Genomic DNA, 22,018 nt, shown 5'->3' on the forward strand with positions numbered 1-22,018 from the left:
GTCGGAAACAGCATTCAGCAGAAATCTATCCCTTTAGAGATCAAGCCGAAAAGTCTTTTATATTATTAAGTCCGTGCGGAGCGAGTGAATTGTACAAATCACTTTGATATAAATCAGTGCTTTCAGCCTGTTTTATAGCCTGACCTACAGGATTTAGTGAGTCCCTAAAGTGAAAAGCAACTAAAATACATTATTATTTTCGACTCCACTTATTCCCAGAACCAGTAAAAGACCATAGCTTGGCGTGATGTTTTGGATTAGTGGTGGAATTCATCCAGGCACCTCTGGAACACATGTTCTGATTATAACCACAGCCCTGCTTTAATTAGCGATCCTTATAAAAAGAGTGATGAAGCAGTAATTTTATGGCAACATTATAGTAAACATTTCCCATGAGTGTCCTTGGAAAAGAGTGAATGTTGTCATATTTGTAACAGAGAAGAAAATTGGCAGAATGTTGCCAAGTGCGAAGTGGACCATCATGACCTTGGTACTAGGTCATCTTTTTGATGAATGGAAATTGATCCCAGTATTGTTTTTGGAGCACCCCGTTATAATATTCTTATACCTAAACACTAGACGAGAAGAACAGAGGGAAGGTAAACCTTTTCAAAACCATCTACCAACAGTACCGAAGGTACAGCGTCAAACACCAACAACTGTAAGCCACCCAACATGGTGGGTCTGGTCTACTTTCTTAGCCATCATGAGCCCTAGCCCTCCAAAGAGAAGCATCACCCCACTATCCATAACATTCTAACTATTGCATCTCATGATGTCAGGACAACCTGTACTTCAGACAGGCGAACCCTTAAGTAAAATCTAAATTTCTTACCCCTAATTACAATGCCGGAAATTGGCTTGCTAGATGGTGAATCATAACTCAAAGTCATGTTCCCTTCAGAGTTGTAACACTTTCTGCATCAACATTCACTAAAGTATCTTTATGTTGAGGAAATAGAGCAACCAGGAGATCGGATTGGATGCTGGACCATCCTAAATCAATGACATCACACAATGGAACCTACGGAATTGTCAGGCACAGGGAGGGGGCACCAAAACATAAGAGAGAGAGAAGATGAGTAAAAATAAATGGATTGACAAACCGAGACAGGCAGCTAAATATATATAATGATGTGTCTGCTACTTTTACGCTCCGCTCTGCATTATATAAGGGTTTTTTTTTTTGCAGATTTCACATCAAAAGGTTTCAGAATCCCGCGTCTCGCACCGTTCTGGATGTCAGCGAGACACTTGCTTACAGCCGTCACACTGAATCACATCCACCAGTCACTACTCAGTCCTGTTCGTCCTAATTACGCAGCCGGCAGGGACACCAAGTATCTACTCTGTGATTGACTGATGATTCAAATACTTCTTTGGCTATGTGCGTTGTCTTCGGATAATATTACAGAACACTGAGGTCCTCTTCATTCTAAAGCAGATACAATATAAAAGTAATATGCGATATCTACTGGAAGAACCCCAGGAATTAATCGGCGATGGGGGATATGGGGTATGTCCAATGGCTTCTATTTTTGAGCCAATCATTCCACATTTGTCCTGTTTTTGGTCAATAGAATTGTAGCGTTTCAGAATTTGTGTGACTTGTGTGTATTTATTGCATATAAGTCATTCCATTAATGAATTAATCACAAATATTTACCCCAAACCCCCCGACCTCGCAGCCAATCCTTGAGCCGGGGTCGAGCCGACGTCCTCTCTTTATTCACAATGGCTTCCCACAGCAAGTTCACAACCAGAATCCTTTGCTAGAGCTTCGACCTAACAAGCCTTTACTTCCGAGCAAAGCAAGGACTTTAAAGAGCGTGCCGTTCCGTCGTGTTATTCATGTAAATTCAAAGCTCCGTAATCTCGTCTAAATCCAGAGACTTTCAATTTTTCAAAGACAGGAGCTTTGTAAGATTTTTCACTAATCTTTCACACGCGGAAAGCGGTTCCAACAACCGCTTGATTTTCAACGGGAGGACAGAAGTGCTAAGTTATTAAAAATATGTTTTGTCTGGTGCTATTTTATTTAGAGAAATTGGCAGAAGGCTCCCCTATTTCGCTTTATTGCCAAATGGAATTTCAAAGCCAAATAATCAAAATGATTGACGGGCAAGCGATCCCTCAATCTTTACAACTATAAATAATGTCAAAGAAAAAAAGGCAATTATTCTGATTTGGTCTCTCTAGTGCCAAAGGTGATTTCATCATGGTCATATATATATATATATATATATATATATGTGTGTGTGTGTGTCAGACATTTTTCAGGCAATGAATTTTGTTTCCTTGCCCATTTGGTTGAGCCAAAGATTTGGGGGCATTCTTAATCAGGGAATAAAATTAATTGTCCAATGCCCACATTCACTCTCTCAATTCTTCACAATCTCATTTTCATTCACTCTGTCTCACACTCTCTAAATGTTTCCCTCTCTTCCCTCTCCCGATCACTTGGGCTTCTGACATCAACTTTTGCTTCTGCATCTTCTTCTTCTATCTTCTGTCTTTTATCTTCTATCTTCAATCTTCTATCTTCATCTGCATCTCATAACCTGGCGGGAAAATCCGCCAAAATGGTGATGCTTACGGTGACGTCCTCTCCCCCGTTTTCAGAAAATTAATTTAGTTTCCTGTTGTTTCGGTTTGGACAAAAATCAGAGGCCTTTTTTTTATTTGAAAGTGAAATTGGTTGCCACTCACCCTCACTCACTCTTTCTCACACTCTTCCTTTCAATGTCTCGTCAACCTTCTCCATGTCTTCACAGCTCCACTTTTTTCTGATGATCTCTGGTGATCGACTTCTCCTGGTGATCCTCTATGTTATCCTGGCCTCCTAGAGCACTTCTACCTCATGGTGGAGCCTTGGCAGACACCATGGGGACAACCTCTACCCTGAGTGCATATTGTCCTTGTGGTGCACGCCAAAGCTCCTCCATGACGTGGAAGTGCTCCAGGAGGCCAAGGTGATGCAGAGAATCACCGGGAGAAGTAGATCACTGGAGAATAATGAATAATGAAAAGGAGGCAGGGAGAATGAGACAGAGCTTTGTTTTGGATTATTCCATTGGTGCCACTTCTCGTTTTCAGACACCCATACGTGTTAATGAGGTTGGCAAATTTTGTTACAATTAAAATTTTGTGTGAATCTGAATGCGCCAGTCTAGTAGATAAAATGTAACATGTTACAGGAAAACTGTTCTTTTTTTAAAGTAAATTGTACAAAATCAGTATATTTCGAACAGCTCTCAAATTTGTGCAGCTTACTTAGAAGGATAAAAGGTACAGCTCAGTCCTCCACTCCAGTAATTATCCGGGGAAGTTATTTATTGCTGTTTTAACCGTATATACGTAAAGGCAGACTGCCAAGTCCTGCATTATAGGAACTTTGAATTGTATCTCCTTGGAATGCAGCCTGAGGTTAAGAATAGAACTGATATCATTTATAGCCGCTTTTCTGCACTTTTTAAAATGAATCGAGTTAGTTGTCAGGACAGGTTTTGTTATTTATTTATTTATTTTTTAATTCTTTTAACTATTATATGTAAAATATTAGGATTATTATTATGGGTAATGCATAAATATTTATCGGAAGCCATAATGAAATGTTTCATCATTCTGTTACTAGGCATTTGTTTTTTTTTCTTGTATTTATATTTGACACTTATTTTTATTTTAGCCAAACTTGATTGGTGCAAGTCCTGGAAGAGGTCCCAATAAACCAATAACTTACCCAACTAAACATCTTTTAAAATGTATTTTAAGATACATGTGACTTATGTCATCCTTCCTGCAATGGGGGGAAAAAAAGCAATTGGGAACTTTTTGGGGTAGACTACCCGGAGCTCTCTTGCTTCTGGGGTAGTTATTTGGCAAGGTGGTGGGCTAGTGGTGTGCGGAGGTGGGCTAGCCCTAGATAACCTTAAACAAGCTTAGAATGAAAGAGAGATGTATGTTAAGTTTACTAACACAGGTAAGGAGGATTATTCAGTTAGTTTAAAGTTTAAAGGCAGCGGCAATTTTTTGGGTGGAAACCAAAGGAAACTTGGTATGTATAATGTAGACGTTTACCTCATGCACTCGTACCTTTTCTGTGTCAATGCCCTTGGACATGGACCACGTCGATACAATGTAATCCATGACCCTCTCGCTAAGGCCTTTCGGGACCTGATACAGTTTGAGGAAGTCGCGCACGTTGTTCAGCACCTCGTGGTATCGGTTGGTGTTGGCATACATTTGCTGGAAAATGGTGGTGACGTTTCCAAAAATAGTTGCATAAAGAAGAGCTGAAAGAGAGAGAGAGAGAAAGATTCTATTAAGATAGATAAAAAAAAATCGAAAATGTAACAGCATTTATTGGGTTAAGGATGTGCCGATTAAAAGAGGGAAGGACAACAAGTTTAGGCTTCCATTGGGCATTTGGGTGGCATTATGACATTAATGTTTCAGGCACATGTCTTTGCTCCCACCGGAGTTAATGTGAAAATGAGCTGAGTTGAGAGGTTTCCATGGTAACTCCCACATGAGCATTTTCACAGTTTTTGCCCGGTTCCAGACATGAAGATGCCGCACTATCCAACCCTACGCTAGCCTCAGTCCTAGATGAAGTTATATCGGCTTTTGCGCGTCAACAACACCTTCCACCTCAACCATGGTCCTCCACACAGACTCGCCACCAACGAAGGTACTCTAGCACTGCTGAGCGTCTATGGAGGAAATCACATTTACCCCAAGGACTTGATCCTTTAACCTACAATCCTTTAACCTGCAATCACGTAACCCATTTACTTTCCTGTAGCTCTCTGCTTGACTCTATACTGAGACACCCCTTCCTAAAATTAGTAATGATCAACTCAACTTTAAAACATAACGTCTAAGATCTAATTGATAAATATTGGGGATTCCGTTGCACTATACGTCAAAGTACCCCAATTTAATCCAAAATGAGACCCAATACACCACTTATCTACAACCCCTCTAAAATGGCGACACACTAATTAACCTTTCCTCTTCTCACTTTTCACCCTCATCTTGGGTGGCTTCCCACTACCTAAAGCCTCAACATATCCAAGACTGACCTACTGGTTATTTCCTCTCATATCTTCATTGCTCTTGAGAATTCCATCAAGAGATTTAATTTTGCTGCCTTACGGCCCACTTGACTTTTACTCTCTCCCACCACCATCACGGAAAAGGTCCGAGCAGGGAGGGATAGGAACACTGCCACCGCCTTGTGTCATATGATACGGTACAAAGGTCTAATCCCTCAGCAAAAATCTGAATAAATTGGTCCTAATGACCTTAGAATTAAAGGTGGGAAACATCAGGACATCTAGAACTTAGTACTCAAGTAGTAATGCTAACGAGAGTAAGATACAGCCTTTCCGCTTGAAGCAATTTTTTGTAGATTTGGATTAGGTGAGAAAGTTCATAAAATGGTTACTGTGGGTGAAGACGTGATAAATGACTTTGTTCACGAGGCTCAATTTATAGATAATTTCAGAGATTAATGTCCAACACTCTCCATCGCAGCTGTCCCCGAATGACCGATGGCGAACGCCGTCTGCTCTTCTTAATTGACCCTCGCAGTACATTTGGCGCTGAAAACAGATGTGCCGGTTTCTTTCCTTGGTATCAAATATTCCTACCCTCAAAAATTGCCCTTCCCCCGTGCCAACGTCTGTAATTTGTTTTGTATGTTAAAAAAAAGTGCAAAAAAATTAAATTTAAGCAACGTTTTAGGTATCATAGGGACAGTTGAGAAGCTCGTGTTTCATGATCTATGGAGGACCCGCTCAGTATTGTCACAAAAAAGTTATAAACCTGAGAGCTCGTCACACCTTAAATCTGAATCATTTTAATGGAACTTTTTGGGATACCAAATTTGAAACACCAAATTGGGATATTTAGCCCGTTTCTTAAATTTTGGAATAGACTTGGAAGATCCAACAGCAGAACTTATTATGTGGTCCATAATCTAATGCCCAATTCAAATTTTCACAAATGAAACTTTTTTAACCCCTTAATGACAAAGCCCGTACATGTATGGGCTCAAAATGCATTGTCTTCAATGGGACCACCCATTGTCCTTAAGGGGTTAAAATGGCCCAAAAATATTAAGAATTAGGCTAAAGACTTGTTAAAGAACAGCACCCGAACTTCTGCTCGGACATTTAAATCCCTGCAGAATGTAACAGTGCTCAATTGGAGCACTGTCATGAAGTAGGGTATATGTCCTTGGTCCTCAAGGACCATTGTTTTGTGACGTATCCCCTATGTCACCGGTCGTTAAGGGCTTAAGAGATATAGGTCAAGAAATCCTTCTTTTTTTGATCTCACTATAAAACTAAACAGATCATCCAATTATTGATGCCCAGTCTGTCTTCATGAAACTTCAAGGACATTTTTCTAGAGAACGCCTTATTATATAAGCACCTTCCTATCCCTACTTCCATCTATGAAGGGCCTATTTTTTTTTGGAGTCTTCCGTGATTCTGGTAAATCTTCCTAGGACCTCTGGCTTAAAATTATTTTCCAAATGTCATGTTTCTATACAGCTTGATAAGCTGTACAAAAGTGCGTGGGAAGAGCAAAAATTTAAGTAATTTCGTTCTTATATCTCATATTTTGGTTTAATTAATTCTCCCTATGAACAGATTGGATAAAAAAAATGTAAGAAATGTCGGGTTCTACGTTATAAAGTTTTAACATCGTTTGGCTTCTGCATTGACTTCATCTACCAGCGAACAAAATGACTTCCATTTCCCTTGTCAGTTAAGAACAAGCAATCATTCATGCACGTTATTAATTCATGTAAATGTGGATTTTTTCGAGGATGTAGACTGATACTTAATTTGTCGACCACGCCAATGATTTCAGGGGAAAAAACAGTAGATATGATAGCAGAATCTTGTAAATAAAATAAACCAGAAAGCTAGAACTTCCCTTGGGATACGCAAGGAAGCTAAAGCATCCTTCAGGACAAATCAGGAAGCTAGAACACCCTTTAGGATCTATTAGAAAACAAGAGCATTCTTCTGGATAACCAGAAAGCTACAGCATACTTTAGGATACATCAGAGAGCTAGATCATCATCATTTAGGATGTGTCAGAAAGCTAGAACATCCTATAGGATACATCACAAAGCTAGAACATTCTTTAGCATACATCACAAAGCTAGAACATCCTTTAGGATACATCACAAACCTAGAACTTTCGTTAGGATAACTCATCATTTCGGATGAATCTGAAAGCTAGAACACCCTTAAGGTATATAACAGAAAGCTAGAACATCGTTTAGGATAAATCAGAAAGCTAGAACACCCTTTAGGATAAATCAGAAAGCTAGAACACCCTTTAGGATAAATAAGAAAGTTAGAACATCCTTTATGATAAATGAGCAAGCTAGAACATCCTATAAGATACATCAGAAAGCTGGAACAGCCGTTAGGATAAATGAGAGAGCTAGAGAATCCTATAAGATACATCAGAAACCTAGAACATCCTTTAGGATAAATCAGAAAGCTAGAACATCCTATAGGATAAATGAGAAAGCTAGAACAGCCTTTAGGATAAATCAGAAAGCTAGAACATCCTATATGATAAATGAGAAAGCTAGAACATCCTATAGGATACATGAGGAGGCTAAGGAACCCTTGATCTGAAATCTAGCACGCTATTTATGGATTTATCAGAAAGCTTTCGTCTTTTTTTTCTGATGTTTTTGAAATCCAGCTCCTCATTCTGTCCCCAGCTCACCTCTGCAATTATTAGTTTATTCCTCCCCCCCCCAACAATCACATAAAAGTTACCAAATTCCCCAATTAAAACAGTTGCTGTCAGGCGATCGGAGCGGCCCTGCACCTAGCAGCGCGTCCACGTGCGGCTAATCGTCCTCTGCATGCTGTCATCTCTCCTAATTAAGGACCGTTGTACTTTTGATATAAATAAATAAGTTGACGTTCCCACCTCATTTATTCTACAAATTAGCCTTAAACCTGCCTTAAGAGCGTTATCTAATTAAGTGCGCAAATAACACAGTTTCATCTTTTCATAAACGCCTGAGGTTCGCCAGCGGACTCACAGCTTTCATCACAGCCCTCCGCGTTACCCCGGTATTTGGAAACTTCTGGATACAAAAAAAAACTTTGCACGGATTTTATTATTATTATTATTATTATTATTTTGTATTGTTTTATATAGCGCCGTCATATTCCGTAGAGCTGTACAATAGCTTGAAGTGACCGACGACTTATTCCTTAATACACATAGTTACAAATACTGTCTGGCATTGCGATGTTAAAAACCCCCAGATACTCCTAAAATATTAACCCTTTAATAACCTATCGTGATGATTCTATGTGGCGCCTCGCCAGATGTGTGACCCAAATGGCTCTAATACACGGAAACCTCGACATTGAATTGAGTCACCTGCATTCAAGCAGGAATAGCAACCATGACAGGTGGTAAGTGAGTATCCTTGTGTAAGGTGGCTTCATTACCCAGAAAACTCTGATCGTTTTTCTAAGTAAGACGTCTCTGCCCTCTAGGAGTGACAGAAGAAGCTCGCTCGGAGTTAACACGACGCCAAATTAACAAGCTCACCAATTAGCGTAAAAACAGGTCGGTAGCCAACATCTTACAAGCCCCCCCCCCCGGGGAGTACAAAGGAGAAACAAGGATAGCGTACGGGAGAAAGACGCGCACGGGGTAAAGGTGCAATCGCGACACTAAATCAATTAAACGTGTAAAACGCAGCTAGACGGAAACGTGACGAAGAGCGAGCTTCCCGGGTCGCAACTACAGCGACAAATTACCAGGAAAGTACGAAAACTGCTGAAAATGAGTATAGGAAACACAAAATCATACACTACACCCCAAAAAAAGGATACATAATGAGTAAATCCTGAGTTATGATTATATATTGCTTTATATAGCGCCATCATATTCAGTAGCGCTGTACAAGGGGTTTAGGTTTTCAGGCAGCTGCTTATCAGCCATCGTTCTGTTATCGGAGCCCAATCTACTAGGCAACCCCCCTCCCCCGACTCCTTATGATACTTCGAGCAGCCAATCAGAATTGCTGGACCACGGAGGAGGAAGGCAGCTGCAGAGCTGCAGCTTCTACCTAAGTCAGATGATTATTAAAGCACCTATTTCATTTTAGATCTGTCTCGGTTTAAGACGAGAACAAGGACTGATTGAGGTTTGAGTCTTCAGAGCAGGAATAACTAGACGGGGGCCGAATGGGGCCGACCTGCCGGCAGCTTCTCTGCTTCTATTTCAGAATGTTACAGCATTTGGGAATGTATGTATCTGTTCAGTGCATAGGACGGCACTCAAAAAGAATGTCTCTATTGTACAAATGACCCCTATTGTATTCAACACAATGGATACAATTCAGCTATGTTGTAATACAACCTGGAGCAGGACGAAAGATGTGAAAATGTGGGATTATATGTCTTTTTACAACACTGTAGAAAAAGCAGGCGCTTTCAGCGAGTTGGCATCGCTTAGAAGGTTTTTTAAAAAAAAAAAATGAGCATTTTCAGTACACCGTACCCGAAATATAACAGTCTATTAAAAATGTATTGGCTCATTTGCTGTTATGTTTCTATAAATATTTAATAGCATTATTTGGATTTTAATCTTGGACAAATTATACGAGCAGATGGAGTCTAAAGGAATGGGTTTCTAGCTCGGAGTTAAGTGCGAGAGATGCGGAGACGGAGATATACGGCACTGGCAGGGTGGGTGAATGCGCCTCGCAAAACTTTATTACTTAAATCTCGCAATTAAATAGTAGAATAACTAGCAAAGTTTGGAAGGAAATGCAGAAGGTGACCTAATTTGCCTTTTTTTTTTTTGGTTTGTTTAATTACAGAGCATATTGTGACATATTCTGTGCGAACACATGGTTTCTTGTGAATTGCTATAACATATTGTACCTCCACAATATGGGTATACAGTATATATATATATATATATATATATATATATATATACACACAGAATTATATATATAGGACTGTTCAAAAGTTTGGGTCACTTAGAAATGTCCTTGTTTTTTAAAGAAAAGTAAGTTGTGTCCATTAAAATAACCTGAAATGGATCAGAAATCCAGCACTGACGGGGTTAATGTTGTAAATGACTATTGTAGCTGATTTATAATGGAATCTCTTCATAGGCGTACAGAGGCCTTTTATCACTCTCATCACTCCTGTGTTCCAACGGCCCTTTATCACTCCCATCACTCCTGTGTCCCAATGGCCCTTTATCACTCCCATCACTCCCGTGTCCCAATGGCCCTTTGTCACTCCCATCACTCCTGTGTCCCAATGGCCATTTATCACTCCCATCACTCCTGTGTCCCAATGGCCCTTTATCACTCCCATCACTCCTGTGTTCCGATGGCCCTTTATCACTCTCATCACTCCTGTGTTCCAATGGCCCTTTATCACTCCCATCACTCCTGTGTCCCAATGGCCCTTTATCACTCCCATCACTCCTGTGTTCCAATGGCCCTTTATCACTCCCATCACTCCTGTGTCCCAATGGCCCTTTATCACTCCCATCACTCCTGTGTTCCAATGGCAAGTTGTGTTCACTGATCCAAGTTTATGGGGGAATTACTGTATACAGTGCTAGGGGCTATTACTGTATACAGTCCTGTGGTTTATTAATGTATACAATGCTGGGATTGTATTATATATTACAGCGCTGGGGGGTTATTGCGGTATAAAGCGCTGAGGGGTTGTTACTGTTTTCAGCGCTGGGGTTTACGCCCAAGGAGAAAAATATTTATTTCCATGGGACTTCCCTTTAACAACACAAGGCATACAATAATTTTTGGTTAAAAACGATAAATAAATTAATAATCTAAGAAAAAAAAAAAAAAAAAGATATTTTTAGATCCAAATAATATGTATGATATGATATCAATTAATTATGATAATAGAACAGTGAACTGGAAAAAAAAACATGTTTTTCATAACAAGGAGTCGAGAAAGTCCAGATAATTTAAAGCGTCTCTGAAATTATAGCCAATTTAATTCTGATAAGCACGCGTCCCGTAGACACTCGTATTAATTAAGATTCATCCAGTAACCTCTTGGTAATTGGCAATGGTTCAAATAGAAATTATACTTGTGAAATTGTGACACTGCTGTCGGCTTCGCTTGCATGAAAGGTGACCGCAAGCAACTCTGGACCAAGGAGGTGCTGCCGGTGGCCCCGAAAATGCCCCAGCTATCTCCGCAAGCAACTACATGGCTGCTGCCGCCATTCTAAAGGGAAAGCAATATATATATATATATATATATATATATATATATATATATATATATATATATATATATATATAGAAAGATAGATAGATAGATAGATAGATAGATAGATAGATAGATAGATGCGCACTACCACCAATCCCCATGGTGACCCCAAATTTTAAGCAAAAATATATGAATTCTAAACATCTATGTGTGGCAGAGTGAGTTCAAGATTCAAAGGACATCTATTTGTAGTCAAGTTAACAAAAACTACAATTATTAATTGTTTTCTTTTGGTGTCAGTAATGGGATTTCTACACCAAAAAAGAATGTAAAAAATAAAACAAATATGGGCATAATAATAATAATAATAATAACCACAGTAATAATAATAATAATAATGATAATAACCACAGTAATATTAATAATAATATTAATAATAATAATAATAATAATAATAATAATGATTTTATAGCTTAATTGCACTTAAGAATATATTATTATTATTATTATTATTATTATTATTACTGCTGTTACTGTTATAATTGAGTATGGACTAAATTATTTACTATTTCTAACATTTTCTTTTGGTTTCCTGAATATTTTTTTCTTTCAGAATATTTTTCTGTTAAGCTGTTTCTAAATAAAAAAAAAAAAATAATAAAAAAAAAAGAGTAAAGCTTACAAGAAGTTCGGCTCAATGTATTCATGATCGTAATGATTTATGGATCATATTCTGTTAAGTGATAAATACAGATCGGTATTTATCTTTAAAGAAGGCTGGATCCTATTACCGGTGATACATGTATCCTTATTATCTCTCAATTGTACCAAAGGCTCTAAAAAGAAAATTTGGAGATAAAAAACATTGATAAATGTATCACAGGTAATAGAATCCAAACTCGTCTCTCCAATTTCTCCCCGTGAGTATCTTCAGTAATCGCGTTACCTATCCTCTGTCCCACTAAACTACACAGCCGTGTCCTTATTAAAGGGACGCTCCAGCCCTCATGGGCACTTTAACCCATAAAGAGGGGTCCTTTTAACTCTTTGTGGCCTCTCCTTACACGTGATATACTTTGTTACCACCGGTCAGCTCCAGCGCTCAATGACAGCATTTCCCTGCCCCTGATTGGTTGCGCCAAGCAGCCAATCATTGGTCAGAATGACAGGACCGTGGAGAAGGAGAGCAGCTGCAGTTCTGTCCCTTTAAATCATCATAGGTCAATAAATCCTTGAGTAATCTGAATTTGTATAAACCATTAATTGATACAAAAAAATACAGCCAAAAAAAGCATCAACCTTTCCAATAATTACATTTTTCGCATATTTTATTAAATATAACAGTCTAACGATGATGTGATATTTTACATTTTGTGTGGACGGGGCTCAGATAATTAACTGTTGCTAGCGACGCGTGTCATCGCGATGGGTCTGCGTGTATGTTCGGTTGTGACTTTCACGCGGGACGCCTAATTGCCGAAGGCCGGCACTAATTGCCAGTTCTAAGAATGCTTTCCCATATGTATAAGTAAATCATTTACAGCTCTAGATATAACAAAGCTCCATTCCGGCTATAATTGCACTTATATCAGCAAATCTGCGGATAGGATCGTAGATAGAGAGACCTTTTGTTATATCGCGCCACCGCTGGCTACCGCAGACTGAACGTTCAATAAAATTAAATGATAAGGGTTCCCGAAGGTTCTAACCCCGGGGAATGATTATCCAGATCACCAAACCCTTCCTAGATCGCATGTGACTTCTATCCCGAATGTAGCGCTGATACGTAGCTTCTCAATGTACTTTTATTTCTTTCTTTAGAGGTTTTCCCCTCCGCGATTCGCACCGTCAGTCCCCCCCCCGGCGGTTAGGTTTCCAGCGGTGGGGGCAACGTTATTTTAAACTAATAGATGATCCACGCTGTCCGCCGCGAAGATGATGAATGTCCTTTATTACCATAAAGCCTGAATAATATTATCATTAGTTCCGCGTATGATATTATATTTCCACCTCGGTGTGCCGGTAGGAATGTCACCTCTAACTATATGAAATTTCACAGGTATTTATGAAAACGGGTGGGGGGAAAATAAGCGTTTTTTTTTTTTTAGATTCCCACAAGCTTCGCATAATTGAGTTTTAGTTCAATAAACAAAATGAAAAATGATACGCGTAATAAACGGAGCGGCAAATTGTACGTGGGAGATGAAGGCGACAGATCCTGAGACCTCATGTAGCCTTTATTATATTTCTGTTATCTATTTTACCCTCACGATTCTAGCGTGAAACGCTCTGTAACTTTATACTCTTCTTTGCTTTTGGGAGGAGAAAGAATTCCAGAAGAATGTCTGAGAGCCATGATTACTGTAACGCATGTATGAAGCCGGCTGATTCGTTATTGGTTTCCTGATTCCTATAGGTCTGCGTGCCGTTACCATGGAGTTTATTTTTATTTGACATCGGACCCAATAGGTAAGGCCGTTCTCGAGTATATATCGGTGCAATGTAACAGAGGTTCCCGTGTAGCAACATTTTAGATAGACATACGGCTCCTGAATCTAAGACGAGACCAACGACTGATTAAGCAAAAAACAGGCAGTCTAGGTGGGCCTAAAGGGGCCGATTTGCCACCAGGTTCAGACCCAAGCGTCCTCTTGTAACCCCTTTGGCCACCGCATTGGTTTTCAGACTGGTGTCCTCTGTCAGTCTGGGATAATAAGTTAATAGAGACTCCTTTATACGATGTTCCGGAACGCTAGAAGATCCTGCATTACCACCGCGCCTCAGACACAGACTTTTCTAAAGTTTAAGTGAAATTTGCTTCCGTTCTGGATATCGCTCTGGCTGTGAGTTATGCCTCAATTATGCGTCTCTGTTTGTGTTCGTTTTTAAAGTCAGAGGAAAGTGAGGGAACATATGGCGAGAAGGAGTTATTCTTTTATAAGATCATTTTTTTTTTCCTGTGAACTCATAAATGATTCACTATCAGCAGAATAAAATGTATCTGCTGGTAACCGGCGCTCTTACGCTTAAAGAACGCACCGTGCTGGGTGATGGATTTTAACCTGGCCCTGAATTCACTAAATTCCATTAAATCAGGGCAAACGTCTTTGCAAAACAGCTCACCTGAGTTAAAGGAACACAAATATACTTAGATTAATTAGCATATTCCCCTATGTATCTAAGTCCCCCGATTGCTGCTGCGTATCACAGCTAGAATCCCTGCTTGAATACAGGTGGATTTTGGGTAACAGTAGATAGAAGAGGTCCAGGGTGAAAATGTAGGACCTCTTTTAGAGACTGATCCTAGGAGCAATCCAAATATCATTAAGAGACTTCACATGCCCCCTGTGTGACACTAAACACTACCTTTAATACACATTTCCATCCATAAAAAAATGGAAAAAATTTCCAGGCATTTTTCTTTTTTTTATAATGTAGGACACTTATGAAAAATTCATTTTTGTGCCTGCGCCGCCTGCCCTATATATTTTTGTAAACACGCTAATTGCTGTATTATTTCCCAATTCGTAAGCAGAGTAACAAGCGATGTCACCCCCGGGTCAAGCCCTAATTTGAATATTGTTCCTTTCCTTGCATTTTTTATTTATTTATTTTTTTATCTAATTTTTGCAACCTGGTAGGGAGGGAATAAATAAATAAACAAATAAATAAATAAATAAACATCAAAATAATCATATAGATTTGAAGTTTCATATATATATATATATATTTTTATTTAATTTATTATTTTATTTATTTATTTTAATATATAGTTTTAAAGGCAAAAAAAAGCCCAGTGTGTTTGTTTTGGAAAAAGCTGTAACAGGAAAGGCATGAAATTATTCTGAGAAAGGAGGGGGTTAATGTGACTTCATCCCACCCGTATACGTCATTATCTCTAGGAGTTCATACATGTATGCAGAGCCGTGAAACCCAAGAAGCGGAGTTAAGTTGGACTCGTGCACCGAGCAGAATGTTAAGTGTATCGGGTTAAACTCTTAAGAAACGGCTCTGTGTTAAGTGAACTCTGACTGCCTTCTCTGTGTTCGTGTATGATGTCATCGTCCTGGAAAAAAAAGGGGCCAAAGTAAGGAGGATATGCCATCACTGCTTACAAATTTATTTCCACACCAAGTTGACCTAAATTCCAAACTCTTTGTATAAAGCACTCAAAAATAGGTGCATACTTTTAAAAACATAAACTATGACTCAATAAATATTAAAAAATATGACTTAATAAATAAGTAACAAATTCTATTAATATTTTTTAAAATAATGTAACATTTTGTTTAGGTAACATACAATAATATAATAATATTATATTATTTGTACATTTTCTTAAACTTTTTTTTTTGTTTTTTAGATTCTCAGACCACACGGCTCTCTATTGTTACCCTGATGATGTCACGACGAGATCACAAGGAATCGCCATGACATTTTTAATCTTTTTTTTTCTTTTTGAAGACTTGAAAACTCTTTCTCACATTTTCAGATTTCGAACTAAAGTTAAACATTTCCATACGAATCATATAGAATTTAGAGTCTAAGGATCCCTATAATAAATAATAATAATAATAAATATATATATATATACAGTATATATATATATAATCTGTATGGTTACTATAGTTACGGTAGTTATGGTGCGTATTAGAACTTAATAAATATGTACTCCACGGCAACTATTTTACCCCGAGTGAAAGTGACTTCGTGTTTATTTGTGAGACGCGTCTTCTCTTTATAATTAGCGGCAGGAGACAGCCGAGTCTTTAGAGGACGGTCCCCAGAGCCGTTAGATGCAAAATAACGATCAGACAAACATCGGCAACTCTGAGATAAATAATTCCGTCGTTGATCAAATTTACAATAAGGCACCAACGCCGCGTTGGAAAAAATGTCTACGGCGCGTTAAAGGGACACGCCGGCCACCATGTGCACTTTAACGCATACGATAGAGTAGTCCCTTTACACTTTTCGTGTAGTCCACATTAGAAATACATGGGGAGGCAGAATCTCTCGTATACATTTACCCTGCACATGTCGCTATGGATGGGGCGAGCAGAAGACTATATATATATATATATATATATATATACATATATGACAAGACCAAGGACTGAATAAGGTTTTCATTAGACCATTTGGGTTGAATTGTCAGGACTGTCGGTCAGTGGGTGGTCCCGTCGTCATCAGTCGGCGTTCTCGCTGATGTCGCAGCACGGGTAAGTGGGCGGGGAGTGTGGTGTGTTAAGAGCCCGCTCCCGCGACACCGGAGGATTCGGGTGTAGACCAATCTGGAGTCTTCCCAGGTAAGCAAATCATCCATAGGGAAAGAACTAACCCCATGTAGGCTCCTAGAGAGCCTTCAGTGGGTGAGGACTGGGAGTAGAGTGGGCGGGGAGAAGGTGGGGAGTGGGCGGAGAGAAGGTGGGGAGTGGGCGGAGAGAAGGTGGGGAGTGGGTGGGGAGAAGGTGGGGAGTGGGCACGGCTAAAGTCGACTTCCCTGAACAAGGTTCTTTTATGAAGGATTGCTTTAAAGTTGGAATTATTACTTAGATGGAATCCCAATTCTTAATGTTTGACTTTTACTTAAATAAAACTATTAATTCCGCTGCTTTCCGTCCCATTTTTTATATCTAATTAATATCCTGCAATGCGTCTCTAGCTTTACAGTTCCAAACCTGGAATATATTAAAGCAAGAATGAGAGAATACTAACTTTGTATAAGGGCTTCCTCTTGCGCTCTTTTTTTTGTGCCGTTCAGAAGCGTTAATGGATTGTTAGAATTTGATATGACGGCTCGTTCCCGTTACTATCGCTGATTTAAAGAGGAAAAAAAAGAAAATCCACATAATCCACCCTTTGCATGCCGAACTGCAGCCTATTAGACGTGATATGGGATCACGCAATACGTTTTAATACCGTTTCCCGTGATTGGTTTAAGCCTGTAGAGGAGGCTTCTGGGGTTAATCATTTATGGATGTAAGAAGATTCAAAAATCTGGATCTGAGCCAAATAGTGACATTTTAAACCAGGAATTGCCAGAATGTAGCTGCTAGAAGTCATTGTTGCAAATATCCAATTCCACCTTTTATTCACTATCCACCATCGTAAAATAATGTCAATGGGACCTGCTAGGGTGGTAGATGAATGGAACAGCCTCCCAGCAGAAGTGGTAGAGGCTAATCCAATGAGGGAACATAAACATGCATGAGATCAGGCATACGGCTCCAGAATCTAAGACGAGACCAACGACTGATTAAGGTTTGAGTCTTTACAGCAGGAGAAACAGGCAGACTAGACGGGGGCCGAATGGGGCCGATCTGCCAGCAGGTTCTATTATTCCACCCAACACATTTCAAAGCATTCTCTCCTTAGGACCCAAGTGCCGTGGCCGTCGTCTTCAGACACAGAGACGGACTGGATTTCTCGTCTAGATATTTAACCCAACGGACTGTAAACGGGACCGAGCGGCTCTGTATTAAATGTGACACATTTGCTTACATATTCAGGAAAAAAGTAAGAACATTTCCCAACGTTTCTTCTCCGGGAGACACGGCGCAGCATTTTTCCGCGATTTCGCCACTCAGCACTTTTTCTTACGAAGCGTTAAACCCGATCATTTATTTCCTCGTTCGGAAAAGGGAAAGGTTTATAATTGAATAAGATGGGGCGGATTTCTTGTGCAAAAGCAGAATGTCAGTGTGACTTATGGACTGGATTTAGATGAAAAAAAGAATCATTGTGAAGGATTATAGGTTTTTTTGATCGCTCAAATGTCCTAAACTATCATATTTTTAGATACGTTTTTTTTAAATATCCGTATTAGCATATTATATCTTCAGATCTCGCAAATAATTCTATTACACATACAATAAATTCCGGTGAATAAACCCTCGGAATGTCAGAGGATCAGAAGAATTACAAAGTATCGCAGCATATAAAATGAATTGGGATTGCAGTCTTTTTTTGTTATGACATTTTGTAGCGAATTAGTTAATTTTTCAGAACCTTAATAAAAAAACTGCAATATATGTGTAGCATTTTCATCAGGATAAAAGCAAATCCTATTAAGCCTTTGGGTTCTGTGTTCTGGAGACCCGCCAAGTTAGCTGGCGTATAAACAGCATTCCCGTGATAAACATCCAGCCTTCGTATAGCTATATTATTTGGTAACAGAAAATATATATATACATTGTTACTATGCCCCTCCCCCGACTATAACTATCATATTAATTATACTGAGATATATATATATATAATGTTTACAATTATGTTTATGTTGTGTAATAACATAATGTTAACATAATATCAGGATCAGGAGCTGGTGTGATGGAGGGGATCAGGTGTGATGGAGAGGATCGGGAGCTGGTGTGATGGAGAGGATTGGGAGCTGGTGTGATGAAGAGGATCAGGTGTTATGGAGAGGATAAGGTGTGATGGAGAGGATCAGGTGTGATGGAGAGGATCGGGAGCTGGTGTGATGGAGAGGATCAGGAGCTGGTATGATGGCTAGGATCAGGAGCTGGTGTGATGGAGAGGATCAGGTGTGATGGAGAGGATCAGGTGTGATGGAGAGGATCAGGTGTGATGAAGAGGATCGGGAGCTGGTCTGATGGAGAGGATCGGGAGCTGGTGTGATGGAGAGGATCAGGAGCTGGTATGATGGCTAGGATCAGGAGCTGGTGTGATGGAGAGGATCAGGTGTGATGGAGAGGATCAGGTGTGATGGAGAGGATCAGGTGTGATGAAGAGGATCGGGAGCTGGTCTGATGGAGAGGATCGGGAGCTGGTATGATGGCTAGGATCAGGAGCTGGTGTGATGGAGAGGATCAGGAGCTGGTGTGATGGAGAGGATCAGGTGTGATGGAGAGGATCACGAACTGGTGTTGAAGAATAGGCTCAGAGCCAGTGTGAGGGAGAAGATCAGTGACTGGTGAAAGGAGAGAATCAGAAACCAGTGCAAGGAAGGAGAGAATTAGGCTCCATTGTGAAGGAGACGACTAGATGGTCTAAACTGGGATTCAGTGTACAGAAGAGGATCACTAACCAATCCAGAGTAGCCATTTTCTGTTATCCTTATTTTACTTTCTTATTCGGGTATTTCCCCCCTAAAGAAACCCCTTAAACGACAGGGAGATGAGCAGATAAAACGGTAATTGTGCTAATTGGCTTTTGTCTGAAAATAAAAACCATCTGTTTCTTAAGAAGTGTTGAAGTCATCAAAAAAATGGGCGTCCTGTGTGCAGATCCCAGAAAGCCTCTGTCTGGGGGTATTTTGAAGTGAGATGTAGTTAATATTGAATTAGTCTCATAAAGCCATTGACAGATGGTTGTTAGCCTCCAAGCAGATGGATAATACAGGGGTTGGAAAGTTTTCAACAAATATATATCACAGCCCGCGAGAAACTGCGGGCGGAATCTTACTGCGCAGAGATCGGTAGAACACGATGTTTCCTTTTTTTCATTCCTTTTAAACATTCTAACCCATATTTCATTATTTGTGCTTTTCAACGCTTAATTTATAAGCCGGCTAAATATTTGCTATAATTTAGGAAATTAATTAGAGAATGTGAAATTGTGTTTCGATAACAGATTTCAATCCAAGAAATAATGGCTTTCCTTTATTGCTCGCTTTCCGTCCAGAACTAATATTTCATGGAGCTTCCTAAATGTAATTTAAACTTAAAATGATGAAAAGAAAAAAAAAAAGGAAAATATTTTTGCTTCTGTTTTCATCAAGGGTTTTAATTTTCACATTTTTCATAGCCGGGCATAAAGTTTAGTTTTTATGAAGATGAATTGTGCGATAGGAACACTTCGGAATCTGTTAGTTAACCCCTTAAGGACAATGGGCAGTCCCTAAACCCATTGAAAACAATGCATTTTGTTTGTCATTAAGGGGTTAATAAGCTATTGGAGGGGGTGAAGGGGCGGAACACATGGCAAAATGTTCGGTTTTAAGTAAAATTGGAGAATCTGATTTTTAAATGCGATCATTTACGTTATCAGCCTGGCCTTGTATGCAAATAAATGATCGGAGCTGGCTTCGTATGCAAATAAGTTACTCTTGTTGGATTGGTGGATATGGAGGTGGCCTGAAGACATCTATGAGACCATTAGGTCCAGACTGGACATCTGGCACAACAGGCAAATGCCCGGTGGGCTGCCAGGCCGTCAGCGTCAATACATCCAGCATGTCTCCCTTATGGAAGTTAAGGATGGGCTTGAGTGGCCTCTCGAAATATTCTATAGACCTCGCCATGAGTAGGAAGCACGGCTTGGGCACCAGTTCAAAAACTACATTCCATGGGACTGGGAACGGTTCAGGGAAAAAGCAATGGAATTAATTAAAGGAATGGAAGAGTTTAGCTATCAGGTCGGCAGATCGGCCTCACTCGGCCCCCCGTCTAGTCTGCCTGTTTCTTCAAGAAGCCCCACTTATACCTATACATTATGCAGGGCCATCCATGCTATTCTTGCAGCAGAAGCTTAACGGGGCTGGCCCTTCATTACTCGTAATGTAGTTGGCGAGCTGAAACCACAAGTCTCCAGTTTCAGCTTTAGTGAATAAACCCCCAAATCCTTATTATATTTCTATCTTCCTGGGCTATAAATATGAATCAGCCAGATATGCTTTTTTTTTTTTAGATTAATACCTTTTAGGAAAATATCTGGGAACATTAGTCTTTTTTTAGTTGCTATTTAATGGCTACAATCGTAAAAATAACTCGGTTTAGGAGAACCTATTTTTTTTATGGAATAGACTCTATTTTTTTTTTATTCCTGTGTCATTTTTTGTTATTTTTTTTTTTTTATTTTGACATTTTTACTCCAAAAAAAAAAAACCCTTCAAACTTCAGACGTTTGACATCTCGTTATACCAAGACTCCAACGCCTCTTGAAAGAGAAAGCGAGAGCCTCTGACTCTCAAACGGAAAAGGAAGCCGAATGATAGTGTGACAGTGTGAACCCCAGGGAGATGCTTAGTGTCGCATTTGGGTACAGGTGCTATCCAGATCGTAAATATGGGTCCCTGGGGTGGAGCAATTGGAGAGCAGGGTGGGCCAATGCTCCATTTCCCCATTTTGTGGAAACTCCATGCCGGGTTTTCCATGAGGCAAGAAGTCCACAGGATCTGGTCCGGGATTTCTATGAGGCTGACATCAGGCACAGGTGCTGGGCATTAAAAACCACTGGAGCCTGATAATCAGGGAGACTGTTGGGGGAAGAGGAAGTTCCCTGTGCTCCCAGGGCAAGGAGAGGCCCTGAAGAAGACCATCCCTGAGCCAAGTGAGGCAATACCTGCCTGGACATTTTGTGTGCTGTCTGGGGGAGGTTTTCCAGAGCCTGGCGTAGCTGGGTCTGGCTGGGAGGTTGAACTAGTGAGTGATTAGGCTGGTCAGTTTAGACCAGCATAGTTAAGTTAGAGAGGGCTCCAATTGGGAGCTAGGTTTTCTTTTTATGATTTGTTTTTTGGGGTTTGAGCAGTTAAAAATAAAGCACTGTTTTGCTTCAAACTATTGTTCCTGACTCTGATTGCCCTAGAGGACTGTGCTTAGGACCCCTCAAAGTGACATGCATGGCCCTCATGCTATAGGGTTTGTCACATATGGTGGAGAATGCGGGCAAAGCACTGCTATGGTCTGTGGGCAGAAAGCAGGAACCAAGTGAACAACTGAGTGGATGCTGGTGACGAGTGCTACACCGGATCCAGGAATCCCAAAACGTGAGTCAGTGTT

General features: G+C 39.9%; 1 protein-coding gene across 1 annotated transcript in view; it reads right to left on the reverse strand.

Annotated features, from left to right (window-relative positions):
* KCNH5 (potassium voltage-gated channel subfamily H member 5) overlaps positions 1-22,018 on the reverse strand; it is an 81,442-nt gene that overhangs the window by 19,658 nt on the left and 39,766 nt on the right. The window contains exon 8 of the mRNA XM_053475454.1: positions 4,093-4,292. Coding sequence (XP_053331429.1) covers positions 4,093-4,292 — 200 coding nt within the window. The remainder of the gene's footprint in view (positions 1-4,092; positions 4,293-22,018) is intronic.

Source organism: Spea bombifrons, chromosome 9 (assembly GCF_027358695.1).
Source record: "Spea bombifrons isolate aSpeBom1 chromosome 9, aSpeBom1.2.pri, whole genome shotgun sequence".
In the NCBI taxonomy this organism is placed as follows: Eukaryota; Metazoa; Chordata; class Amphibia; order Anura; family Pelobatidae; genus Spea; species Spea bombifrons.